General features: G+C 40.4%; 2 protein-coding genes across 2 annotated transcripts; both read right to left on the reverse strand.

The window, feature by feature from the left end:
- Positions 1 to 10,868: 10,868 nt before the first annotated feature.
- LOC123788489 (proline-rich protein 23A-like) lies at positions 10,869 to 11,600 on the reverse strand. The gene has a single exon (XM_045791952.2). The coding sequence runs from the start codon at positions 11,598 to 11,600 to the stop codon at positions 10,869 to 10,871; it is 732 nt and encodes a 243-aa protein (XP_045647908.2).
- Positions 11,601 to 15,031: 3,431 nt separating this feature from the next.
- Positions 15,032 to 16,644, reverse strand: LOC123788491 (proline-rich protein 23A-like). The gene has a single exon (XM_045791953.2). The coding sequence runs from the start codon at positions 16,642 to 16,644 to the stop codon at positions 15,913 to 15,915; it is 732 nt and encodes a 243-aa protein (XP_045647909.1). The 3' UTR covers positions 15,032 to 15,912.
- Positions 16,645 to 26,973: the final 10,329 nt, after the last annotated feature.

Consider the following 26,973-nt stretch of genomic DNA (forward strand, 5'->3'; position numbering starts at 1 on the left):
CTCAGGGGCACTGAGCATGCATTCAGAACTCCATTTCTGGATCTGCCTCTGGGCTCCAGACCCTGGCATCCAACCCCAGAACCAGCCAGCTGGTGTGTCCCTCCCCAAGCCCCATTCTGGGGAGGCAGCTGCCCAGTCTCGGTCCTTCTTTCACCAACTCGCTCTCTTATGTACTCACACGTCACTGATTCATATGTCCAGTCAGCTCGATTCCACGGGGCTTTCTCAGCACCTGCTCGCCTCCCAGGGGAGACAGCTCACTTTGTTCATGTGTTCTCTCCCTCAAAGTTTGCTTCACCAACATTCCCTCCAGCAGGAACAGGCCTTGTTCTGGGCCCCGGCTGTTAAACTGGAGCCTGGAAAAGGGCCATGGGGGTGGGATTCAAGGAAGTCTTTCTGGGAGACGCAGGCTGAGCGCGAGTTTGCCAGGTGAGATTGCCCTTCTTTTCCATATTCTATCTCTTCTGCTCTTTCCCATGCCTTTTTCTCCCTCTACTCTGGCCTGTCATGGATGTCTCCCAGCTTTAGCCTGAAGGAATCTAGCCTGATGTCTGCCCGTTTGACAGACGGGGATAGTGAGTTCCCAAGATCAGGAGGGATTTGCACAGAGTCATGCAACTCAAGGAAATATGATGTATTGTTCCAGAGTCTGTGTGTCTAAGACTCATTCCTTCCTAGACATAAAGGCTTTCTTCAAAACTTACACCAGTTCTCTCCTTTGGGTGCTACCCCTCCCTGCCCCTTCATCATTGCCTGACTCTCTCCAGGGAGGGATTTCCGGAAGTACTGATGCCTTCCTGCTTCCGGACAGAGGAGCCTGCCAAGGATGTGTCTAGGATCCTTACCAGACTACCTCCAGGGAGGGGCCTCTGGGCTGCTGTCCTTCTAGACCTCACCTGAAAGAGTGAAACTTCACCGTTAAAAGCTAGGAGACTTTGGGGACCCCATTTTAATATCTGGTGAGCCCCAGTTTTCTCATCTGTAAAATGAGGATAACACTAGGACTAGTAGCAGCTTGAATGAACTCATGTTTGAGAAGTGTTCGTACATAGCAGGTGCCCATCACCAACTGCTATTATTGTAGTTCCCTGTTCAGTCTTGCCCCAGATAGTCATGGTCGGTGGTCAGGGAAGGCAAGGAAGAGTCTGGAATGCTGTATCCAGGGGTTTGGGGGGGATGGGGTGCTAGGCCTCTAGGAAAGTGAGTCTTTCCCTCTCCTGAGTTTGATGGACGAACAGGTTGGCGGAGGATGGGACTGGAATTAGGGGGCCACAGGATAATAAGCAACAATGTCCTGGACTCTTTGCCAATCTGACAGGAAAAGGAAGAAAACTGGGGGGGGGGGGAATGCCCAAAGGACCCTACTAATGAGCGTGACAGGAACTATTGTTTCAGTTGTTCATTCCCACCAGTGTTTTCAGGGGTCTCCATGCAGGCTTCGCTTGCAGGGCTTTGAGCCTGTGAAAACCTCAGCTTGATGAGCGGATTTAAGGGGAACCCAGCTCAGAACAGAGTTCATGTTAGAGCCCGGTCTCTGTGGAGCCGGGGGACAAATGATTTCCTGGCTGGAGTTCTCTAGGCACACACACACCAGCTGATGGATCCTCCACAGAAGCACGCTCCCATATAATAGTTTAATAGTTTCCCATAAGGGAAACTGAGGCACAGAGAATTTGAGTGACAGTCTGTTAGCAGAGCAGCTCGAACTAGAATTTGAATCTGTGGACTCATCTGTTCTTCCTTTCTTTTGTTTTTGGTAAGAAATTAGATTTTTGTTCTAAAAACACTGAGAAACGGGGGCATCTGGGTGGTTCAGTCAATTAAGTGTCTGCCTTTGGCTCAGGTCGTGATCCTGGGGTCTTGGGATCGAGCCCCGCATCAGGCTCTCTGCTCATCGGCGAGTCTGCTTCTCCCTCTGTCTCTGTGATCTCTTGCTTTCACTCTCTGTCAAATAAATAAAATCTCAGATAAATAAATAAATAAATAAACAAACAAAATCTTAAGTAAATAAAAGAAAATAAAAAAGAAAATGAAAAAGAAGAGAAAATATATCTTCAGTACTGTGCTGTAATTCTTGAAAAAAATCCACATGTAAGTGGACCTCTACAGTTCAAACCCATGTTGTTCAAGGGTCAACTATATATGTATATATATGTATATATATATATATTTTTTTCTTTATCCATTCATCCATTGATGGACACTTAGGTTATTTCCATATTTTGGCTACTGCAAATAATGCTCCAATGAACATGAAAGTGCAGATATCGTTTTGAATTAGTGTTTTTGTTTCTTTTTTTTTTCAAAGATTTTATTTATTTATTTGACAGAGAGAGAGACAGCCAGTGAGAGAGGGAACACAGCAGGGGGAGTGGGAGAGGAAGAAGCAGGCTCCTAGCAGAGGAGCCTGATGGGGGACTCATCCCAGAACGCTGGGATCACGCCCTGAGCCCAAGGCAGACGCTTAACGACTGCGCCACCCAGGCGCCCCTAGTGTTTTTGTTTCCTTTGGATAAATACCCAGAAGAGGGATTGCTGGATCATTTGATAGTTCTATTTTTAATTTTGTGAGGAGCTTGCATACTATTTTCCATAGTTCTTGCACCAATTTACATTCCCACCAACAATGCACAAGGGTTCCCTTTTCTCCACATCCTTGCCAATACTTGCTATTGCTTGTCTTTTTGGTAACAGCCATTCCAACAGTGTGGGATGATAGCTCGAGGTGGTTTTGATTTGCATTTCTCTATGATTAGTGATGTTGAGCACCTTTTCACGTAGCTCTTGGCCATCTGTATGCCTTCTTTGGAAAAATGTCTGTTCAGGTCCTCTGCCTACTTTTAAATCAAATTGTTTCTGTTTGCTTTTTGCTATTGAGTTATATGAGTTCTTCACATATTTTGGATATTAACCCCTAATCAGATATATGATCTGTGAATATTTTCTCCTATTCTGTAGGTTGACTTGTCACTTTGTTAATGGTTTCCTTTGCTGTGCGGAAGGTTTTTAGTTTGATGTAGGCCCACTTGTTTCTTTTTGCTTTTATTGCTTTTGATTTTGGTATCAAATTGAAAAAAAAAATCCTTGCTAAGACTAATGTCAAGGTGCTTACCACCTATGTTTTCTTCTCAGAGTTTTATGGTTTCAAGTCTTATATTCAAGTCTCGAATCCATTTTGAGTTAATTTTTGTAGATGATGTAAGAGACTGATCCAGTTTCATTCTTTTGCATGTAGTTGTCCAGTTTTCCCAACTTCATTTATTAAAGAGACTGTCCTTTCATCATTGTGTACTCTTTGTTTCTTTGTCATAACTTACTTGACCAGGGGCACCTGGCTGGCTCAGTCAGTAGTGTGACTCCTGATCTCAGGGTTGTGAGTTTGAGCTCTACACTGAGGGTAGAGTTGACCTAAAAAAATAAAACAAAAATAAAAATAAAATAAATTAATTGCCCATATATGTATGGGTTTATTTCTGGGCTCTCTATTCTGTTCTGGACTCTAATGCATTCTCTATGCATTTATTTCTGATTTATGTGTCTGTTTTTATGCCAGTACCATACGATTTTGATTGCTATAGCTTTGTAGTATAGTTTGAAATCAGGGAGTATAATGCCTCCAGCTTTGTTTTTTTTCCCCCCTCAAGATTACTTTGGCTATTTGGGATCTCTTGTGGTTCCATACAAATTTAAAATTTTTTTGTTCTCTTTCTGTGAAAATACCATTGGTATTTTGATAGAGACTGCATTGAATCTGTAGATTGTTTTGGATAATATAGGCTTTTTAGTAATATCCTTTCTATCAGCACAGAATATCTTTCCACTTATTTGTGTCTTCTGCTGTTTCTTTCATCAGTGTCTTATAGTTTTCAGTGTACAGGTCTTTCACCTCCTTGGTTAAATATTCCTAGATATTTTATTCTTTTTGATGCAATTATGAATGGGATTGTTTTCTTCTCTTTCTGATTAGTGTATAGAAACACAACTGATTTTTGTATATTGATTTTGTATCCTGAAACTCTGTTGAATTTATTGATTAGTTCTAATGGTTTTTTGGTAGAGTTTTTTTTTTTATTTCCTATATATAATACCATGTCATCTGCAATTGCTGATAGTTTTAACTCTTCCTTTCTGATTTAGATGTCTTTTTACTACTTTTTTTAATAATTGCTCTGGCTGGTACTTCCAATACTGTGCTGAAAATAAAAATGGCAAGAGTGGGGATCTTTATCTTGTTCCTGACTTTGAAGAAAAAGCTTTTCGATTTTTCACCAAGTATGATGTTAGCTATGCCTTGTCATATATAGTCATTACTTTTTTGAGAGGTTTTTTAAAATTTTTTTTTAAAGATTTTATTTATTTATTTGACAGAGATAGAGACAGCCAGCGAGAGGGAACACAAGCAGGGGGAGTTGGAGAGGAAGAAGCAGGCTCCTAGCGGAAGAGCCTGATGTGGGGCTCGATCCCAGAACGCTGGGATCACGCCCTGAGCCGAAGGCAGATGCTTAATGACTGAGCCACCCAGGCGCCCTGAGAGGTGTTTTTTTTTTTAAATCATAAATGGATTTTGAATTTTGTTAAGTGCTTTTTCTGCCTTTTCTTGATATGATCATATGATTTCTAATCCTTCATCTTGTTAATGTGATGCATCACATTGATTGATTTGCAGATATTGAACCATCCATTTGCATCCCTAGAATAAATCCCACTGAATCATGTTGTAACGACCTTTTAATGTATTGTTGAATTGAATTTGCTAATATTTTGTTGTGGATTTTTGCATCTATGTTTATCAGGAATATTGGCCTGTAATTTTTTTTTCCTTATAGTGTCCTTGTCTGGTTTTGGTATCCGTGTAATGCTGGCCCCATAAAATGAGTTTGGAAGTTCCCTCCTCTTCCATTTTTTGAAAGAGTTTTTTTTTAATTAAAGATTTTTATTTATTTGAGAGAGAGAGTGTGTGTGTGCACAAGCAGAGGGAGGAGAAGGGGGAGAAGCAGAGGAAGGAGTAGAGGGAGAAGCAGACTCTGGGCAGAGTAGGGAGCCCAGTGGGGGTGGGGCTGGATCCCAGGGCTCCAGGATCCTGACCTGAGCCAAATGCTTAACCTACTCAGCCACCCAGACGCCCCTATTTTTTCAAAGAGTTCGGAAAGGATTGGTATTAATGCTTCTTTAAATGTTTGGTAGAATTCACTGGTGAAGCCATCTGGTTCTGGATTGTTGTTTGTTAGGAGGTTTTTTATTACTGATTCAATCTCCTTACTAGTAATTGGTCTATTCAGATTTTCTACTTCCTCATGATTCAGTCTTGGTAGGTTAAATGTTTCTAGGAATTTATTCTTTTTTTTATAGGCTGTCCAATTTTTTGGCCTATAATCATTCATAATAGTCTCTCATGACTTTTTTTTGTGTGTTTCTGTGGTATCAGTTGTAACATTTCTTTCATTTCTGATTTTATTTATTTGAGTCCTCTTTTTTTCTTTGTGAGTCTAGCTAAAGGTTTGTCTATTTTGTTTATCAGTTCAAAAAACAAGTTCTTAGTTTCACTGATCTTTTTTACTGTCTTTTAGTTTTTATTTTTTTAATTTCTGCTTTAATCCTTGTTATTTTCTTCTTTCTATTAACTTTGGGCTTAGGTTATTCTTCTTTTTTATAGTTCCTTGAGGTTAAAGTTAGGTTGTTTATTTGAGATCTGTTTTGCTTCTTAATATATGCATTTATTGCTATGAGCTTTCCTCTTTGAACTGATTTGCTTTCTTATTGTTGATATATATATAAGATTTATATTTTATATAAATTTATATATATTTTATATTTTGTATGTATATATATGCCACTCTCTTTGTTCTTTGTTCTTTGTTCTTCTTTTTCCCCTTGCTTTTCAGAACTTCCACCTTGGGATCACTATCCTTCTGTTTGAAGTATCATTTAGGATTTCCTTTAGAGAGGGTCTACTGGTGGCAAACTTAGTGGTTTTTTTTTAAGTCAAGTTGTCTTTAATTTGCCATCATATATGGAATTCATATAGAACAGAATTGTCATTACAAACTGGAAAGGATGGACTATTCAATAACTGATTTTGGGGCAATGACTTTTTATCTGAAAAAATTTAATCCCTACTTCAAACTATACACAAAAATAAAATTCTAAGAGATTAAATATCTAAATTGGAAAAAAAAGGAATCTTTAAGATTATCAGAAGAGAGCATAGGAAATACCTTTATGATCTTTCCTGGGAAAGACTTCTTAAACTGACAGAAAAAGTAAAAACTATATAGGATTGTGAAATTTCAGTATATGAGAATTACAAAGGTCTGTACAATTAAACAAGTTAAAAAACAAGTGTTATACTGGAAGAAATATTTATAAATACCAAACAAATAAAGGATTAGTATCTTGAATATATAAAAAATCCCAGATGAATAAGGGAAAGTCTAATAGGTGATGGATATTAAGGAGGGCACTAGATGTAATGAGCACTGGGTGTTATATGAAACTGATGAATCACTAAATTCTACTTCTGAAACTAACAAAAAAATAAACAAAAAACCCAAAACCAAACCAAACCCAAACAAAAAAGAACTCCTTCATCCTTCCTGCACAATGATTTCTATGAAAATTGTATGTTCAAACTTCCAAAATTGGCTGTTGATATTTTGCTTAGGAAATTAAGATGCACTTTTTCTACCTGGAGAAAATGTGATTCTCATATTTGTATAGTAATGGGCTAAAAGGAGTCAGTTTGAAACTCTAGACTGACAGCTAACTGCTTTAATCTAGATTGTACTTGTCTTCCACACCAAAAAGGGTAAAGATATCAGATTTAAAGAGTGACACGTTGAGAGACAGTAAGATTTGCAGTGTATGAAAATATATCTGGAAATTATTTTTTTTAAACTTCTTTTTTTATTTACTAGAGAGAGAGAGTGAGGGAGAGAGATCACGAGCAGGGGGAGGGATAGAGGAAGAAGAACATTCCCCACTGAGCAGGGAGCCCAGTGTGGGACTCGATCTCAGGACCCTGGAATCATGACCTGAGCCAAAGGCAGACACTTAACCAACTGAACCATCCAGGCGCCCTGTCTGAAATAATTTTTTATCTTTTTAAAAAGACTTTATATATTTATTTTAGAGAGAGAAAGAGAGCGAAAGCACGACCAGGGAGGAGGGACAGAAGGAGAGGAAAAGCAGACTCTCCCCTGAGCAGCGAGCCCAGTGTAGGATTTGATCTCAGGACTCTGGGATCATGAGACCCTGAGCCGAAGGCAGATGCTCAACCGGCTGAGCCACCCAGGTGCCCCTGAAATTATTTTTAAAGTATTATTCCCATTCACACAAAAAATTGCATTATCTTACCAGTAATTGGTAAGATATTTTTAAAAAATGAGATACCGTTGGCAATTTAAAGTTTGGTGATACAGTGCAGTGAAAGACTGCCAGAGGCTGTTTAAATTGTTACAACCACTCTAGAGAACAATTTGGTTATATCTTATAAAACTGTAAATGTACATCTCATACCACCCATAAATACAATTTCTAGGTATATTTCCTATAGGAGCTCTTTCTCAGGTGCATAAGATGACAAGTGTGAGGATATTTACTACAGTATGTAATATTAAAAACTGTGAACACAGATATCCATTAATAAATTAATGAATAAAATATGGTATATTCATATGATGGAAACTGAAATCTTTAGGAGAAATGAACCATATATATATATAGTTGACCCTTGAACAGTGAGATTAGGGTTGCCGACCCCCACGCAGTCAGAAATCTGTGTATAACTTTGATTCGCCCAAAACTTAACTATAATAGCCTCTTGTTGACTGGAAGCCTCACTGATGACATAAACAGTTGATTGAACACATATTTTGTATGTTATGCGTATTATATACTGTATTGGTATAATTAAGTGAGCTAGAGAAAAGGAAGTGTTCTTATGAAAATCATAAGGAGAAAAAATACATTACAGTACTGTACTATATGTATTGGAAGAAAAACTCACATGTAAGTGGACCCGCGCTATTCAAACCCATGTTACTCAAGGGTCAACTGTATTTATAAAGCATGATTTCTAAACGAAGTGGAGGGAAAAAGTAAACTGAAGAACACGATGCCAGTTATGTAAATTTAATTGTTCATAAACATAAATATTGATTATTTATATCTATACATGTGTACTTGTAGCATTCATATATTGACTAGAATGATACCCAGAATCCTCTGGGAATGAGGAAGGGGACAGGAAATAGAGATCGAAGGATATGATTACATTATCTGTAATAATTTACTCTCTTGTAGGAAAAAAGACATTAAGGAAATAAGAGCTCAGAAATAAGAGCTGCCAATTTTGGGTGGTAGGCCCATAAGCATGAAAAAATGCGTAATAATATATTAGGCCAAATGTCTATGCTGTGAAGCTAGTGCCTTCTACTAAGTAGCTGTTCTTCTCACCCTGAGGGGAAAGCAAAGCAAAGCCCATACTGCCATGAAATTCAGAAATACCCATTGGAGGAGATGATATTTTCAAATGACATATCTGATAAAGGGCTAGTATCCAAAATATATAAAGAACTTATAAAACTCAACACCCCCAAAACAAATAATCTGATTAAAAATGGGCAGAAGACATGAACAGACATTTTTCCAAAGAAGACATTGGATGACTAACAGACACATGAAAAGATACTCAACATCACTTAGCAGGGAAATGCAAGTCAAAACCACAATGAAATATCACTTCACATCTGTTAGAATGGCTACAATCAACAACACAATAAGTGTTGGCGAGGATGTGGAGAAAAAGGAACCCTCTTACACTGTTGATGAGAATACAAACTGGTGTAGCCACTGTGGAAAACAGCATGGAAGGTCCTCAAAAGGTTAAAAATTGCACTACCCTATGATCCAGCAATCACATTGCTAGGTATTTACCCAAAGAATACAAAAATGCTAATTCAAAGGGATACATGCACCCTGATGTTTATAGCAGCATTACCTACAATAGCCAAATTATGGAAATAGTCTATCTGTTCATCAACTGATGAATGGATAAAGAAGATGTGATACACACACACACAAACACACACACACACACGCACACACACACACTGGAATATTATTCAGCCATAAAAAGACTGAAGTCTTGCCATTTGTAATGACATGGATGGAGCTGGAGAGTGTTATGATAAGTGAAATATGTCAGAGAAAGACAAATACCATATGATTTCATTCATATGTGGAAATTAAGAAGCAAAACATACGAACAAAGGGAAAAAAAGAAAGAGACAAACCAAGAAAAAGACTCTTAACTATAGACAACAAACTGGTGGTTATCAGAAGGGGGTGGGTGGATGTTCATTGGTGATGAGGATTAAAGACCGCACTTGTTGTGACGAGCACCGGGTGATGTATGAAGTTCTGAATCACTATATTGTACACCTGAAACTAATATTATGCTGTATGTTAACTAACTGGAATGTAAATAAAAACTTGAAAAAAAAAAAGAAATACCCATTTGATTGTTCAACTACAGGAGAATATGATATTGTACAGTCTGCTTCTGTAATGAAACAATGTCATAGCTTCTCCTTTCTTCCTTTCATTAAATATAATTTTCACTATTTTTTTCAATTCTAATTTTAGAAATATTTTCCAAAAGCCCAATGCATTACATTTGTGTGCCATGTATTCATTTATTTATTCAGTATGCATTTATCTTGATTGACCAGGTCCATGGAAAGGAGTTTGGAAAGCAAGAAGAAAGAGAAAAAGAAAATTGGTGATCAGACTTCATCCAAATATTAAAGACCTAAATGAAGAAAATTATAATTTCTTTATTGCTAGTCATAATTAAAGATCAGAATAAATGGAGAAGAATGTTATGATAAATAGAATCAACATTATGATGTTGTGGTGGGCAGTGTGATGCACCGCAGATTCCTCTTCTATAAGGATTGTTTCCATAAGCGCTAGGAGTGCTATGGACAGACAGCCTTCAACTGTCATCCCCTTTAGAAGCGTCTCAGCTGAAGAAAGTGGCCTTGCCTTGGGCTATGATTATTCCCTGGTCCCTCACACCCAACGGCTGATTGATGAGGGAATTGGGCTATTCTAGCCTTACCTGGGACAACTCTGACCAGTCATTCTAACTCCAGAGCTTCCAAAGAGATTGCTGAGGCTGTCACTGGATCTGCAGCACTTCAACTTATCCCTCTCTCCCTGCTGTTTACTTGGCATCTTTTTCATAAAGCTCTTCTTGATAAATATTGTGCATACTAAAAATAAAACAAAATTGGTGATCAGAAGCACCTCCAAGGACATTGGGGAATTCATACAGGCAAATTCACAATTACAAAGGGAAGGAAAAAAGTGAGATGGAGAGAAAGGAAAGATGCTTTGGGAGGTGATGGAAAAAGGGAATACATTGGGGAAAAAATGACATGAGTTTGAAGCGAGAATAGGGTTGGCTGAAGATGATAGAGATGGAAGAAACAGCCCATGCAGCAAGCACAGGCAAGGGATCTACAAATCTGTCGTTGGCTATATGTGGTCTATTCTCTGTGCTAAAGGTCCTTACCAGAAGTTATCTCTCTATCTACTATCTATTGTCTGTCTATCTATCTATCTATCTATCTATCTATCTATCTATCTATCTATCTATCTATCTATCTATCTAGATATCCTTCCCTGCTACCGATCAAGACATTTTAGCTAAAAAAACAAAACAAAAACTAACAAAAACAAAAACCGCAGCTGCCGGCTGTCCGCGATGAAGATGTTTCATCTTTGAGTGGTGGCGTGTGCTCAGTGTGTCATGGAGGATCACGAGTGCCTGAAGCCAGCTGGCCATGGATTGTGGGAGCAGTTCATTCCCGGAACAGACGTCTCCGGGCCTTGCGAGAGGGACCCGGAGGGCGCTGGGGGCGCACTTGGGGACCTGGACTCGGAGAGGGAGGTAGAGGTTGGAGTGGCGAGCTGGGGAAGGGCTCCAGAAGGTGGGCGTCCAGGCTGAAGTAGCGAAGAGGAGAGCGTCTCTTTGGACGAGGGGTGGGGGCCCCAGGCCAGGGATCTGGTTTGGGGCCCTGCGGGTGGGGGCGGAGCCCAGGGACGGAGCCAGCCGCGGGGTCCAGCCCAGGCGGCAGGAACTCGGGGTCCGCGTCTTCCTCGTAGGCCTCTTCTTGGGCGGCCACCTCTGGGACAGATGCGCAGAAGAATCCCTGCTCGACGGCGACTTCGTGCCCGGGCGCGTTCCGGAAAGCGCCGTGTTCTAGGCCGGCGGGCGAGGGGCCCTGCCCTCCCGAGCTGAGGAGGGCCTCGGGGACCAGCACGAGGGAGAGCTCTCCGAGGGTCACTTGCAGGGCCGACGTCGCCTGGGGCTCGAGCACCAGCTCCACGTCGTCCAGGAGCAGCTGCAGGGCACAGCCCGTGGCCAGGACCACCACGGAGGTGAGTGCGCCGGCGGCGGCGGGCGGCCCCTCCAGGCCTTCCAGGCCCGCGGGCTCCTCGGTTCGCCGGCGCTTGGCAGGGCGGGGTCCTCCGGGCGGCGGTCCCCAGCAGAGCTCAGGGTAGGCGCTGGGGCTGCGGGGCCGGCTGCCCATCACCTGGACGGCGCGTCGCGCGGCGCTCCCGGGGCCTGGCGGAGGGTGTGAGGGACAGGGTCCTGCACGCAGTGACAGGTTTGGACGACAGGTGAGGCGTCCGGGGGCGGCGGGGCGCGGTGCCCGGCGACGCAGAGACAGTGCCTGGAGTTCTGGGGGCACCTCCTGGGAGGCCCGCAGTCCGGGTTTTAGTGGCTCAGCGCCCAAACGCACGCTTCAGAATCTGAAAATCCTCCCGCGGACGGGTCAACACTGCATTGTTAATAGGAGGAGTCAGGTGACTGGGGGCGGTCTCAATATAAACCCTGCCTCCTGGCAACCGGGATTAGGTTTGGTGCAGAGCAATAGCTTCTGTATTTATTTATTTATTTATTTATTTATTTATTTATTTATTTATTTATTTATTTATTTATTTATTTATTTATTTACTTACTTACTTACTTACTTACTTACTTATTTATTTATTTATTTATTTGACAGAGATAGAGACAGCCAGCGAGAGAGGGAACACAAGCAGGGGGAGTGGGAAAGGAAGAAGCAGGCTCATAGCAGAGGAACCTGATGTGGGGCTCAATCTCATAAGGCGGGATCACGCCCTGAGCCAAAGGCACACGCTTAACCGCTGTGCCACCCAGGCGCCCCAATAGCTTCTGGTTTTAAAGAAAATGTAGGAGAGTACTTCTTGGATGTCCCAAAGGGGGTTATTGCCTTTATTCTTGGCGGGCCGAGGTGTATAGCCAAAATACAATGTCAAAAAGTGCTTGCTTACTCTAAGAAATAGTCTATGTCTAATGTCCTCTAAGATTTTCGAAGAGCTATGAAAAGCCTTAACTTCATCATAGATCACTGCTTCCTTGCCCCGCTCACATGGTTCTTGGAATTCTTTTCATTCAGAAGAGAAATTAGAAATCCTAATTTTCTGTGATAAAAAAGCTTTAAAAGATAATCAAGTGAAACTAACTGCAGTTTTTAAAAAATTCTAATGGAAGTTTTTTGATTGGAGGCCAGACTGTGGTAATGATTAATAACAGTAGCAAAATACATCATAAGGTTAACCTTTTGTTTTCAGACTTGCTGTCTGACTTCTATTTCACTGAGTGTTTAAAAAATTAGATTATTCAGTCCTCATTAGTGGAACTCATAGGAAAGAAAGGAAATTTGAGAAAATGAAATACTTGGTTTGTGTTGGATTTGGGAATTAAAACCCAACATGTTTAAGTTTTAAACAGAGATCTTTGACTTTTTACCTATATGTTTATGGCAAACACACTAGATGTGTAATTGCTAGGTAGTAGTGTGTGGCCCCCTAACAATAATAGTTAATGCCAAACTGCTTTCTTAATTAGTTGTCCTAATTTATATTTCTGTGAACAGTGGGTAAGCATTCCCTTTGCACCACATCCTTGCCAACACTTAGTATAGTTAGATTTTTGAACATTTTCCAATCTGATGGTGTAAAATGATATTATGTATTTATGTTGTATTTCTTTGACTACTCAATTGATCACATTTGTGTATATATATAGGCCATTCATGTCTCATCTTCTTTGAAATGTGTGTTTATGCTTTTGCCATTTTTGATGTTATTGAGTTTTGGAACTTCTTTTTTATTGATGTGTGTTGAAATTATCTTTTCCCATTTTGTTTCCCTTGCCTGAGGAGACAGATCCAGAAAAAGTACTGCTAAGGCCAATGTTCAAGAGTTTACTGCCTTTTTTTTTTTTTTTAGGAGTTTTATGGTCAGGTCTTACATTTAGGTATTTAATCTATTTTGAGTTTATCTTTGTGGCATAAGAAAGTACTTTAGTTTCATTCTTCTTCATGTAGTTGTCCAGTTTTCCCAGAACTATTTATTGAAGAGGCTGTCTTTACCCCATTGTATATTCTTTCCTCTTTTGTCATAGATTAATTGATCATATAAGTGTGGATTTATTTCTGGGCTCTTAATTCTGTTCTGTTGATGGATGTGTCCTTTTCTGTGCAGTACCATACTGTTTTGATTACTATAACTTTGTAGTATAGTTTGAAACCTGGGATTGTGATTCCTCAAGCTTTGTTTGTTTTTTTTTTTTTCTTTCTCAAGTTTGCTTTGCCTATTCAGGGTCTTTTGTGCTTCCATACAAATTTTAGGATTATTTGTTCTAGGGATGCGTGGGTGGCTCCGTTGATTAAGCATCTGCCTTCAGTTCAGGTCATGATCCCAGGGTCCTGCGACTGAGCCCCATATCTGGCTCCTTGCTCAGTGGGAGCTTGCTTCTCCCTCTGCCCCTCCCCCTGTTCATGCTCTTTCTTACAAATAAATAAAATCTTTTTTAAAAAAGGATTATTTATTCTAGTTCTGTGAAAAATACTGCAGGTATTTTGATAGGTATTGTATTGAATCTGTAGACTGCTTTGAGTAGTATAGATATTTTAACAATATTAATTTGTCCAATCAATGAGCTTGGTTTATCTTTTCATTTATTTGTGTCATCTTCAAGTTCTTTCATCAGGTCTTTCACTTGCTTGATTGAGTTTATTCCTAGGTATTATACTCTTTTTGGTGCAATTGTAAATGGGATTGTTCTCTTAATATCTCTTTGTATCACTTTGTTATTAGTGTACAGAAACACAACTAATATACAGGCTTCTGTATTTTAGTTTGTATCCTACAACTTAATGGAACTCATTTATTAGTTCTAATAGTTTATTTTAGTTGAGTCTTTAGGGTTTTTTTAACATATAGTATCATGTCATCTGCAAATAGTGACAATTTTACTTCTTCCACACCATTTTTTAAAATATATTTTTATTTACTTATTTTTTAAAGGATTTTATTTATTTGACAGGGAGAGAGAGAGCATGCACAAGCAGACAGAGTGGCAGGCAGAGGTAGAGGGAGAAGCAGGCTCCCCAGTGAGCAGAAAGCCCCATGTGGGGCTCTATCCCAGGACCCTGGTATCATGACCTGAGCCGAAGGCAGATGCTTAACCGACTGAGCCACCCAGGCGCCCCCCTCTCACAACATTTTGAATAGCTTTTATTTATTTCTCTTGTCCGATTGCTGTGGGTAGGACTGCTAGTGCTATGTTGAATAAAAGTGGTGAGAGTGGACGTCTTTGTTTTGTGTGTGATCTTAGAGGAAAAGCTTTTAGCTTTTCACTATTGAGTATGATGTTAACTGTGGGTTTGTCATATATGGCTTTTATTATGTCAAGGTAGATTTAGAGAAATTTTGTCAAATGCTTTTTCTGTCTCTGTTGAGAAGATATGATTTTTATCCTTCATTTTGTGAATGTGTAGTAACATGTTGATCATGCTTTATGGTAAAATTTAGAAGCACTTGCATTAATACAAGGCATAACCCAACAACCATACTGTTTAACCTGGAACTGGAGTAATATCCAATAAAAAAATCAAGGAAAAATAAAATGTAAGAGGATTGTCGAAAAAAAGAGAGACAATATTCGCATTATTTTGGACATATTATTGTCTTCATTAGTTAAGCAAGATAATCTACAGATAAGCCATTAAATAAATCAAATCATTTTTCTGGATGCCAGAAACAACAAATTATTTCTATATGCCAGTAACAATGTACAAAATATATCCAGGATCTTAGAACTATCAAAACACAGTCTTTAGAATTATGAACTTTTCCAGCACAGGAGAATTACATTAAAAATATAGTGGAAGAAAATAATGCCAAAGAGTTGGTTCTTTTGGGAAAAATCCCCCCCAACCGAGCAATACAGTTATAACATTTGATAACCTTCTCATTAAGAAAAGGAGGGCACATGATCATGGCTCCTCATTCTGTGTTTTGTTTTGTATCCAGCAAACATTTGTCCACATACACCTATTTGTCAGATTCCCCAAAAGCATCTCCAGCCACCAAAAAGTCAAAATGGCAAGGCTGTCATAAACGAGTAAGGACACTGGGGCCAAAACTCTCTAAGAAATTTTTTTTTTAGTAATTACTCAAATTTCGGAGGAAGAGGTGCAGTGGTAGGGTGCTGGGGAAAGGATGGGTTTTTAGAAAAAAGTGCAAAACTAGGAGAATGGAGCTACTTAAGTGTAACCTTATAGAGAAAACAACCTAAGCAGCATTTCGGATTTCTGGAAGTACACTGTATTTCCAGCAGCATGTCGTTGCTGAGGTGATTTCCTTTCAGATGTTTCGGTTCGCCTTGATCCAAAATTTTGCAATGCAGCCTGCATCAAAAAAGCATCTGTCCGTGATTCATGCTTGGCGATTCTTGCAGGTTGTGCAATGTACACACAGCGGCTGGTAGAAGGTGCCCACTGGATGGCAAGGGATTGTGGGAGCAGTTCATTCCCGGAACAGACGTCTCCGGGCCTTGCGAGAGGGACCCGGAGGGCGCTGGGGGCGCACTTGGGGACCTGGACTCGGAGAGGGAGGTAGAGGTTGGAGTGGCGAGCTGGGGAAGGGCTCCAGAAGGTGGGCGTCCAGGCTGAAGTAGCGAAGAGGAGAGCGTCTCTTTGGACGAGGGGTGGGGGCCCCAGGCCAGGGATCTGGTTTGGGGCCCTGCGGGTGGGGGCGGAGCCCAGGGACGGAGCCAGCCGCGGGGTCCAGCCCAGGCGGCAGGAACTCGGGGTCCGCGTCTTCCTCGTAGGCCTCTTCTTGGGCGGCCACCTCTGGGACAGATGCGCAGAAGAATCCCTGCTCGACGGCGACTTGGTGCCCGGGCGCGTTCCGGAAAGCGCCGTGTTCTAGGCCGGCGGGCGAGGGGCCCTGCCCTCCCGAGCTGAGGAGGGCCTCGGGGACCAGCACGAGGGAGAGCTCTCCGAGGGTCACTTGCAGGGCCGACGTCGCCTGGGGCTCGAGCACCAGCTCCACGTCGTCCAGGAGCAGCTGCAGGGCACAGCCCGTGGCCAGGACCACCACGGAGGTGAGTGCGCCGGCGGCGGCGGGCGGCCCCTCCAGGCCTTCCAGGCCCGCGGGCTCCTCGGTTCGCCGGCGCTTGGCAGGGCGGGGTCCTCCGGGCGGCGGTCCCCAGCAGAGCTCAGGGTAGGCGCTGGGGCTGCGGGGCCGGCTGCCCATCACCTGGACGGCGCGTCGGGCGGCGCTCCCGGGGCCTGGCGGAGGGTGTGAGGGACAGGGTCCTGCACGCAGTGACAGGTTTGGACGACAGGTGAGGCGTCCGGGGGCGGCGGGGAGCGGTGCCCGGCGACGCAGAGACAGTGCCTGGAGTTCTGGAGGCGCCTCCTGGGAGGCCCGCAGTCCTGGGGTTCTGGCTTCGCAGCACGGGTGGAGGGCTCAGACTCGGGCGTTCGAATCCCAGGTTTCTCACACTGACGGATCTGCGCGGATAATTCAAGTGACGCCTGCGGAACCAGAGTCGTAAAATGTCAGACTAGGCTCCGCCCCTTCCGAGGCTCCGCCCCCTAGAGATCACGGTGTCTGTGCAGCCCAATAGCTGAGGCTGTGGCTAAGGAAATACTTTCAGGGGCTCTTATAAAGGAGGCAGGACACATGTGTAACTCATTCTTAGAAAAAAGAAGATATACCAGTAATAAAACTCAAAACATTGTTCACCTTTAGGACTAATGTTTTCTTGTGGTTTCATCCATTCTAGAGAAAAGACCTCTCAAAGAGATCACCCCCCCCACCCGCCCTCCCTACTCCCACCCCTCTCACCCCTAGTAAAATGGACTTACCCAAATGCTTTATAAAATTTCTTTAGGACTGGGTCTATCATTTCAGGAGTAAATGGAAAATACTGATTTCTCTTTAGGAAAACTTCTGTTTTAATAGTAAAGTAAAATATTTGTGGAACTTTCTTCCAGAGGTTAAGGTTGTTATAAAATTTCATTAATAATATCAATAGCAGTTAAAATAATATAATTAACTTGTTTTCTTGAGCAATTATTATGACATGTCCACCATTTACTGTTTACAAAAGTGATCTTTTTCTTTACGAAAAAACCCAACACTTTATTGAGGTATGATTAGCATGTAGATAGCTGTATATATTTAATGTATACAACTGAATTTGGAAGAAGTGAGCACCCATGAAACTATCACCTCAATCAATGCCATAAACATATCTATCACCCACAAAAGTTCCCTCCTGCCCTATTTAAAACAAATGATCTTTTCAGTCTTCACAACAGCTGACACTGGAAGTGGTGAGCTGAGTTATCCAAAATTAGATCCCTAGTTGGGTTTGATGTGGGAATCAAATGCAGACTAATCTAGTTTTAGATCATGGACTCTTTACTCATATGTTTATTGTATATACCTAGGAATAGAAAACTAATTGGTATTATGTGTGTCTTTTCAAATTAATAGGTAATGCTTCCCTCTGGTTTTTTTTTTTTTCCACAAAATGGTTTTCATAGTTTACACTTCTATGAGCAGAGTATGTTTTTATTTCACTACATCCTTGCAAACATTTCTTACTGCGAGACTCTTAAATCTGGTGTAGTAAAATGCTCTCATTGTGTTTTCATTCTGCATTTCTGATTGCCAGTCAGGGTGGATCATTTTTCATATACTTATTGACCACTCTTTTTTCCTTTTTTCTTATTGGCCATTCTTATATCTTCTTCTTTGAAATGTTCCTATCTTTTATTTTTTTAATTTAAAAAGTGAGTTTCAACACTTCTTTCAATTTTAAGCAGTTCTGATACCTTCCTCGTCAGAGCCCAACTTGGATAGCACCTTCTCAAAAAGGCCATTGCCGAGCATTTTATTGGAAATAGCTTTCTCTGTTCACTCTATCTCATCACTCTCTTTATGGCCTTCATAGTATTACCACAATCTGTAAATAATCAAAATATTGTTTAAAAAACTTGCGTTTCAGACATACTCCGTATCAATCATTTATCAAATGTATATGTAGCAAATGTCTCTATCACAATCTTTGAAGACTTTAGCTTTGATTCGCTATAATTCTCACTCATTCTATCTCTGGTATGATTTGTGGTGATTTTAATATGCTCATGGATCCCCCCGCCCCCAAATCTTGGTCTCCGACTTCTCTTAATGATCAATAATTTTATCTTCTCTCCTCACTGACTCATACTCTTGATCTTGTCGTTACTCCAAATTGTAACCCCTCCATAATCACAGTTTCAAACATTGTATTCTCAGAGCACCACCTCCTAACTTTCTAGCTTAGTCCTTTAAATATCCAAATTCTATCCGTCTTTCTGCCCCTCTGGAAAAATCCATTGATCCTACCACCTTTTCACTGAAACCAACACCATCAGGTCCTCACTTCCCTCTTAACTGGAATTTAAATTCCATGGACAGTCATTATAATTGTTGTCATGTTTATATCTTCATCTCCCTTTCCTGCTACCTGCTTTGCTGGTTAATACATTATGTTACTCTGTGGCTACATTTGTGCGGCTGAGTGGGGCTGGAAAAAAACACTCAACCCCACTGACTGGTCTTACTTTAAATTCATGATCAGCAACCTCAAGTAGGCTACTAATTGCTGCCCAGTGATCTTACTATGTTGTTCTATTTCATTCACTTTTTCACTCTTGTAGATGAACATTGTGTGCTTTCTTCTCTCTGCAAACTTCTGATACCTTATCCCTTATTTTCTGTACTAGATGGTCACCTTTTTCTTTTTCACTGAGACAATAGAAGCAATCAAATATTTTTTCCAAAATTCCCATAATCACATCTCATTAAGCTCCACTGGGATTGTATGTTTTGCCTTTTGTCCTCTTCCCATAGATGATATGTCTGTGCTTCTAGCAAAGTCTTCTTCCTCCATTTGTATAGTTCATCTCATTTCACTTTGCCTCCTCAAGAACATCACTCTAGGAATCCCCTCCTCTCTGTCCAGCACCATCAAATTTTACTACCTTTACCAATTCAGTATCTTTGATATATAATTGAGAGGTAAAGTCCTCCATCTTCAACAAAAACTCTGTTGACGTGACTTTCTCCTCCAGTTTCTTTCTTTTAAATATTTATTTATTTGGGGGCGGAGGGGCAGAGGGAGAGGGAGAGAATATCAAGCAGACTTCCTGCTGAGCACGGAGCCCAGCATGGGGCTCAGTCTCACAACCCTGAGATAATGACCTGACCTGAAATCAACAGTCGGCCGCTTAACCGAGGAAGCCACCTAGGTGCCCCTCTCCTCCAGTTTCTATATCAGTTTTCTTTTTCCTCATACACCGAAACTCTCAGATTAGTGAACTGTGCTTGTATTCTCTAATTTTCCTTTTTCCACTTGCTCTTGAACCCACTCTAATCAGACTTCTGTCCATGCCAGTCATCTATAAATGCTCTCATTAAGGTCATCAATGGTTCCCACATTAGGAAATCCATGGTTAATTCTCAGTTCTCATCTTAGAGTTATGAGCAACAACTTACACCACCACTATTCCCTTTAAACATTTCCCCCCTTGGCATCCAAGACTTCACACTTTCCCAGTCTGTCTCTGGCTTCCTCTCAGTTTCCTTAGCTGTTTGCTTCTCCTTGTGAGGGTTGAAATACCCCAGGACCCCTTTTTGGCCTTATCTTTTTTTCTGTCAACCTTCACTGCCTTCCTTTAAGTGCCATCTGCATGTTGGTGACCCCCAAACATGAGTCTCCCTCCTTTTCCTTTCCCACCAAATGCAACTGCATTGTCAGCATTTTCTCCTGGATATCTATTAAGTTGAACCATGTGCAATTTTCATTTTTGTAGGTCAAGATGGTTGTCTATTGCTAATTTTATGTATATCAATCTAATGGTTGGCAGTCCAAACTTCAGGTCTAAACTCGAACTCCTCATATTTCCTCAAACCCGATCTTTTAAAGATTTTATTTATTTATTTATTTATTTATTTATTTATTTATTTATTTATGATCGATAGCTAGCTAGATAGAGAACATGAGCAGGGGGAGCAGCAGAGAGAAAAGCAGACACCCCACTGAGCAGGGAGCCCCACATGGGGTTTGATCCCAGGACCCTGGGATCATGACCTGGGCCAAAGGCAGACTCTTAACCGACTGAGCCACCTGGGTGCCCCAAACCTGATCTTTTAAAAATGTTCTGTATCATGGTAATTGGCAATTCCTTCCTGTCGCTCAAGCCAAAAACTTGGAATTATCCTTGGGCGTCTTTCTTTCACATATCACATCCATTCCACCTGGATATCCCGGACCATAGCCCTTCTTACCACCCCCTCACTAACCCCCTGCTGCCACCTTCATCCCTTCAGTGAATTACTGTAGAAGCCTCCTAGGTGGTCTCCTTGCATCTTTTCTTTTCTTTTTTTAAGGTAATCTCTATGCCCAGTGTGGGGCTGGAACTCATGACATGAGATCATGAGTCCTATGCTCTACTGACTGAGCCAGCCAGGAACCCCATCCTTGCATCTTTCCTTTGTTTCTTTCCTGGCTAGTTTCCACACATGAGCTGGAGTGGTTCTATTAAATCGTAAGTCAGACCATGTCACTCCTCTGCTCAGATGCCTCCAATTTCACTCAGTCAAAGCCTATGTTTTTATATAAGGGTCTGCAGAGCTCTCTCTATATGATCTGGACTTTCCACCTATGTTTTGTCATACTGTACTTCCTATCACCCTCTCTCTTGTTCCTTCTGTTATAGCTCTGACTGCCTCTATGCTTTTCCTAGAAATGGACAGGTATAATCACAAATTTTGCAATTGCCTTTTTCCTACCTATCTATCTGCATGGCTCCTGACTTCTTTGTGACCATTATTGAGTTAAACGCTCCATCTTCAAGGCTTTTCCTGAATATATCATCTAAAATGGTAACCTCTGACCTTCTGCTTCCCCTTAGTCTTTTGCACATAAGGGTATTTAACATGGTGTGCATTGTATTTCTCTTGTTTACCCTCTATATTATCAAGTATAAGCTTATGGTGGTAGTGATTATTTTTTAAGATTTTTAAAATTTATTTGACACAGAAAGAGAGAGGGGCTCCATCCCAGGACCTTGGGATCATGACATGAGCCCAAGGCAGACGCTTAATCGGCTGAGCCACCCACGTGCCCCGATGGCAGTGATTTTTTAACATGGTTTTGCTCTCCTGTATCCCCAGTTTTGGAACACTGCCAGCTGCATCTGGACACTCAAAAACATATATTGACTAAATAAATGATTTTTTCTTTCACTAGTTATGAGCATTCTTTTTTTAAAAAGATTTTATTTTTAAGTAATCTTTACACCCAACATGAGGCTCGAACTCACAACCCCAAGATCAAGAGCCGCATGCTTCACTGACTGAGCCAGCCAGGTGCCCCATGAGTATTGCCCTCCGTTCCATTTTCTCTATTTCCTCCCTCTGAAACTCCACTAGTCATGTATTAGAACTTCCTTTCCTCAAATAACTATTTATTCTTTTTATTATTTTTATGTCTGTACCTTTCTATGATAAATTATAAGAATGTTTAAAAAATATGTTCAACACTTTTACATGGTTTGTTTTGGAGGATTTTTTTTTTTTTGCCATTATAGACCAACATGGATGTCTTCAGTTATTTCTTTATGTGTAGGGTGTGATTCTCTGGAGGAATAGAAGTCACTATTTGTGGAAATAAAATCATGATCTTAGGCTGGGACTTGAGGCTGATTAACTGCTGATTCTTTTGTGCCATTTAGGAGAGTATAAGGTTGTGTGTGTGTGTGAATTCTTTTTCTAGTTTAAGTGCTCAGACTAGGATTTCCAGTACTACGTTGTATTGAACTGGTGAGAGTGGGTATCCTTGTATTGTACCAGATCTTACAAGAAAAATTTTCCGTTTTTCCTCATTGACCATGGTGTTAGTTGTGAGATTTTCGTATATGGTCTTTATTGTGTTAAGGTAAATTCCTTTTATATTTATTTTGTTGAGAGTTTTTATCATGAATGGATGTTGAATTTTTTCAAATGCTTTTTCTGTACTTATTGAAATGATCATATGGTTTTTATTTTTATGTTTTTGAGATGATCGCGTGGTTTTTAATCGTTCATTCTGTTAATGTAGTCTATCACCTTGATTGATTTGGATATGTTGAACCATCTTCACATCCCAGGGATAAATACTACTTGGTCCTGATGCAGAATCCTTTTAATGTGTTGATGAATTTGGTTTGCTAGTATTTCTTTTCTTGTGGTGTCTTTGGCTTTAGTATCAGGGTGATACTAGCCTCATAAAATGACTTTGGAAGTGTTCCCTTGTTTTCTACTTTTTGGATTGGTGTTAATTCTTCTTTGACTGTTTGGTAGAATTTACCAATTTACTAATGAAGCCATCTAGTCCTGGGCTTTTCTTTGTTAAGTGGTTTTGATTAATTGATTCAATCTCCCTATTTGTTATTGGTCTGTTTGGTAGGTTTTATGTTTCTGGGAATTTATCTATTTCTTTTATGTTATCCAATTTTTTGGTGTACTATTGTTCATAATAGTTCCTTAAGATTCTTTTTATTTTTATTTTTTTAAAGTATAGTCTCCAGGGGTGCTTGGGTGGTGCAGTCGTTTAAGCATCTGACTCTTGGTTTTGTCTCAGGTCCTGATCTTAGGGTTGTGGGGTTGAGCCCATGTCGGGCTCTGTCCTCAGTGTGGGAGTTTGCTTGAGGCTTCTCTCTCTCCTTCCCCCTCTGCCCCTCCCCCCTCAAATAAATAAATAAATCTTAAAAAAATAAAGTATAGTCTCTATTTTAATTTTTTAAATTTCTTAAGTATCCATTGTAATGTATCCTCTTTCATTTATGATTTTATTTATTTGAATCTTCTCTTTTTTTTCCTTAGTCAAGCTAGGGTTTGTTGATTTAGTTAGTTTTTTCAAACAAAACTAAGTCTTAGTTTTGTTGATTTTTCTATTATTTTTCTATTCTCTATTTGACTTACTTTTGCTCTAATCTTTTTATTTCCTTCTTTCTTCTAACGTTGGGCTTTACTCTTTTTCTAGTTCTTTGATGTATAAAGTTAGGTTGATTTGAGATCTTTCTTCTTTTTTAATGTAGGTATTTATTGCTGTAAACTTTCTTCTTAGTCCTGCTTTTGCTGCATCCCATAAGTTTTGGTATGCTGTTTCTTGGTAACCATTTGGATGGACTATCTTTCTTATCCCTTCACTTTCAAACTCTGTGTTTCCTTAAATCTAAGGTGTTTCTCTCGTAGACAGCATATAATTGGATCTTGTGCTTTTACCAATTCAGTATGTCTTTTGGTTGGGAGTTTAGTCCATTTATATTAAAAGTAGTTAATGATTGGTAAAGACTTACTATTGACATTTTGTTAATTATTTTGTCTTTTTTTTTTGGCTCTCTTGTTCCTCTCTCTTGTTGTTGTCTTTGTAATCTCATTTTTAAAAATAGTGGTGTGTTTTGATTCTTTATATCTTTTGTAAATCTACTGTACTTTTTTTTTTTGGTGTGTGGTTATCATGGGGTTTGTATTGGACATTTTGTGGCTGTAGCAATCTTTTTAAAGCTGATGACAACTTAACTTCAATTGCTTGCAGAACTCTATACTTTACTCCCCCAACTCTACTTTATGTGATTGCTGACAGATTTTATTTTTCTCTATATTCTGTTTCTAGTAACAAATTTCTGTGGTTAGAGTTATCCTTACTCTTTCTGTCTTCTGATTTATATACTACTGTTAAAGTGATTTGTGCATGACCGTTAGAGTGTTATTACATTGTTTGTCCTTATAGTCACCTTTAGCAGTGAGATTCATACTTTTGTAAGTTTTTATATTGTTGTTTAGCATCTTTTCATTTCTTTTTTTTAAAAGATTTTAAAAAAGATTTTATTTATTTATTTGACAGAGAGAGAGACAGCCAGAGAGAGAGGGAACACAAGCAGGGGGAGTAGGAGAGGGAGAAGCAGGCTCATAGCAGAGGAGCCTGATGTGGGGCTCGATCCCAGGACTCTGGGATCACGCCCTGAGCTGAAGGCAGACGCTTAATGACTGAGCCACCCAGGTGCCCCAGGATCTTTTCATTTCAACTTAAAAAACTTCCTTTAGTGCTTCTTGTAAGGCAGGTCTAGTGTTGATGAACTCTCTCAGTTTTCATTTGGGAAAATCTTTTCTATCCTTGATTTTTAAAGGACAGTTTTGCCGGGTAGAGTATTCTTGGTTGGCAGTTTTTTCTTTAAGTACTTTGAATAGATTCTTTCCTGGCCTGCTGAGAAAACCACTGATAGGCTACTTGGTACATGGCAAATTGCTTTCAAAATTCTCTTTTTGCCTTTTGATAATTTAATTGTAATGCGTCTCATTATAGACCTTTTTGGGAACTTCCGGGCTTCATGAATCAAGATGTCAACCCCCCACCAATCTGGGGAATTCTCTGCCATTATTTCTTTAAATAAGGTTTCTGTCCCTTTCTTCTTTTTCTGGAACTTCCATAATGTGTATCATTTCTTTTGATGATTTCAATTAAGTCCTATATGCTTTCTTCACTCCTTTTCATTCTTTTCTCTTTTTTTCCTCTAACTGGATAATTTCAAATGACCATTTTTTGAGTTTGTTGATTCTTTCTTCTACATGATTGAATCACTGCTAAGCACTGTATTGAATTTTTCAGTTCAGTCATTGCATTCTTTAGCTCCAGAGTTTTTTTAATGGTTTCTATTTCTTTATTAAAACTTCTCATTTTGTTCATGTATTGTTTTCCTGATTTCATTTAGTTATTTACCTGTGTTCTCTTGTAGCTCATTGAGTTCTTTAAGATCTTTATTTTTTTTTAAATACTTTATTTATTTATTTGACAGAGAGAGAGACAGCCAGCGAGAGAGGAAACACAGGCAGGGGGAGTGGGAGAGGAAGAAGCAGGCTCCCAGTGGAGGATCCTTATGTGGGACTCGATCCCAGCACTCTGGGATCACGCCCTGAGCCAAAGGCAGATGCTTAACAACTGAGCCACCCAGGCGCCCCAAGATCATTATTATTTTTTTTAATATTTATTTAGAGAGAAAGAGAGAGAGAGAGAGTGTGTGTGCTTGAGCATGGGGAGGGGCAGAAGGAGAGGGAGAAAAATCCTCAAGCAAACTCCCCACCGAGCATGGAGCTCGATCCCAGGACCCCAAGATCATGACCTGGACTGAAATTAAGAGTCAGATGCTTAATGGACTGAGCCACCTAGGCACCCCTAAGGTGATTAATTTTAATTCTTCTCGAAGTAGTTTATGGATCTTCATTTCTTCAGGGTCAGTTACTAGAACTTTATTAGTTTCCTTTTGGTGGTCATGTTTGCCTGATTCTTTATATTTTTAGTGTTACATTGATGTCTATACATTTGAAGAAGCAGAAACCCCTTCCAGTCTTTACAGACTGTTTTTGCCAGGTAAAGACCTTCTCCTACTAGGTCCAGACTGATGGGACCGCCTCTAGACTGTAGTCAAATAAAGTTAGAGCTAGGTCATAAGGCTGATTTTAGGGTCTGCAGTTGGGTCCACAGTCAGTGGGCCTGTACCTGAGGTCACTGATGAACATGGCTCCTCCTGGGTCTCTTGGTGGATGTGGTTGATGGAAACACTGCAGGCCAGTAGAGCTGGAGCTGACTCCACAAGGGGATGGGGCAACTTTTGAATCTGCAGCTGGTACCACACTATAGGCAGTGGGCCTCTCACTGGTGTCTGCCTTCTCAAAGTGGCCTTCCTTGGTCTTGGGCTCTACCAGTTTTCACAATCTCCTACCTGGTCCCAAGCCTCTCTCAAAGGCACTTTCCCCCATGAATGGCTGCCAAACCGTTGTTTCTGTGGGGAAAAGAGTGCTGGAGACTTCCTATTCCACCTTCTTGCTGACATTACTCCTTAGATGTCTGGTTCTAACAATTTCTGCATCTAGAAGATCTCTGAGAATCCTCAATTTGATGTCCCTTATTGGAATAGACTTTACATTTTATGGAATTCTGAACTGTTTTTTGGTTGTGAAATGTGAACACAAGGACTGATGCCCTGGAGTTTCACTGCTGTATTTATTGTTAACGGTATCTGATAAAGTCTCTTCCAATGAGGTTCAAGAGTACTTTTTCTTTGATATCTCTTCCAATAGAGGAAATCTCCCAACTAAAGATCATGAGGAGACTTTTTAGGAAGATGTGGTTGGAATGTGGACTTGTTGGTGATTGGACTGGGTATAATATATGTCTCCTGCAATATCTTGCCATGTCTACATACAATAGGGTGGAGTCTAGTATTGGAGCTAAAATCCCTAAATGCATGGGCTTTGCAGTTACTTCTTCATAGGGGGATAACCAGTGTGTCTCAAGGAAGTGGAATGTATAGACTCATAAGTGTTAGTAGGAGTATATTTGGCCAAGGGAGTATAAGAGTTTCTTAAAGTTTTGCTAATTTTAATTTAAGGATGCTTTTGGTGCTGTTAATCTTTCTAGGAGATTGTGGGTGGTAAGGACAGTACAGTTTTTGAGTAAAGGACAATGACTTACAGAGTTCTTTTATA

The sequence above is a fragment of the Ursus americanus genome, chromosome 20, assembly GCF_024610735.1.
Source record: "Ursus americanus isolate L20-20 chromosome 20, mUrsAme1.1.p, whole genome shotgun sequence".
Taxonomy (NCBI): Eukaryota; Metazoa; Chordata; class Mammalia; order Carnivora; family Ursidae; genus Ursus; species Ursus americanus.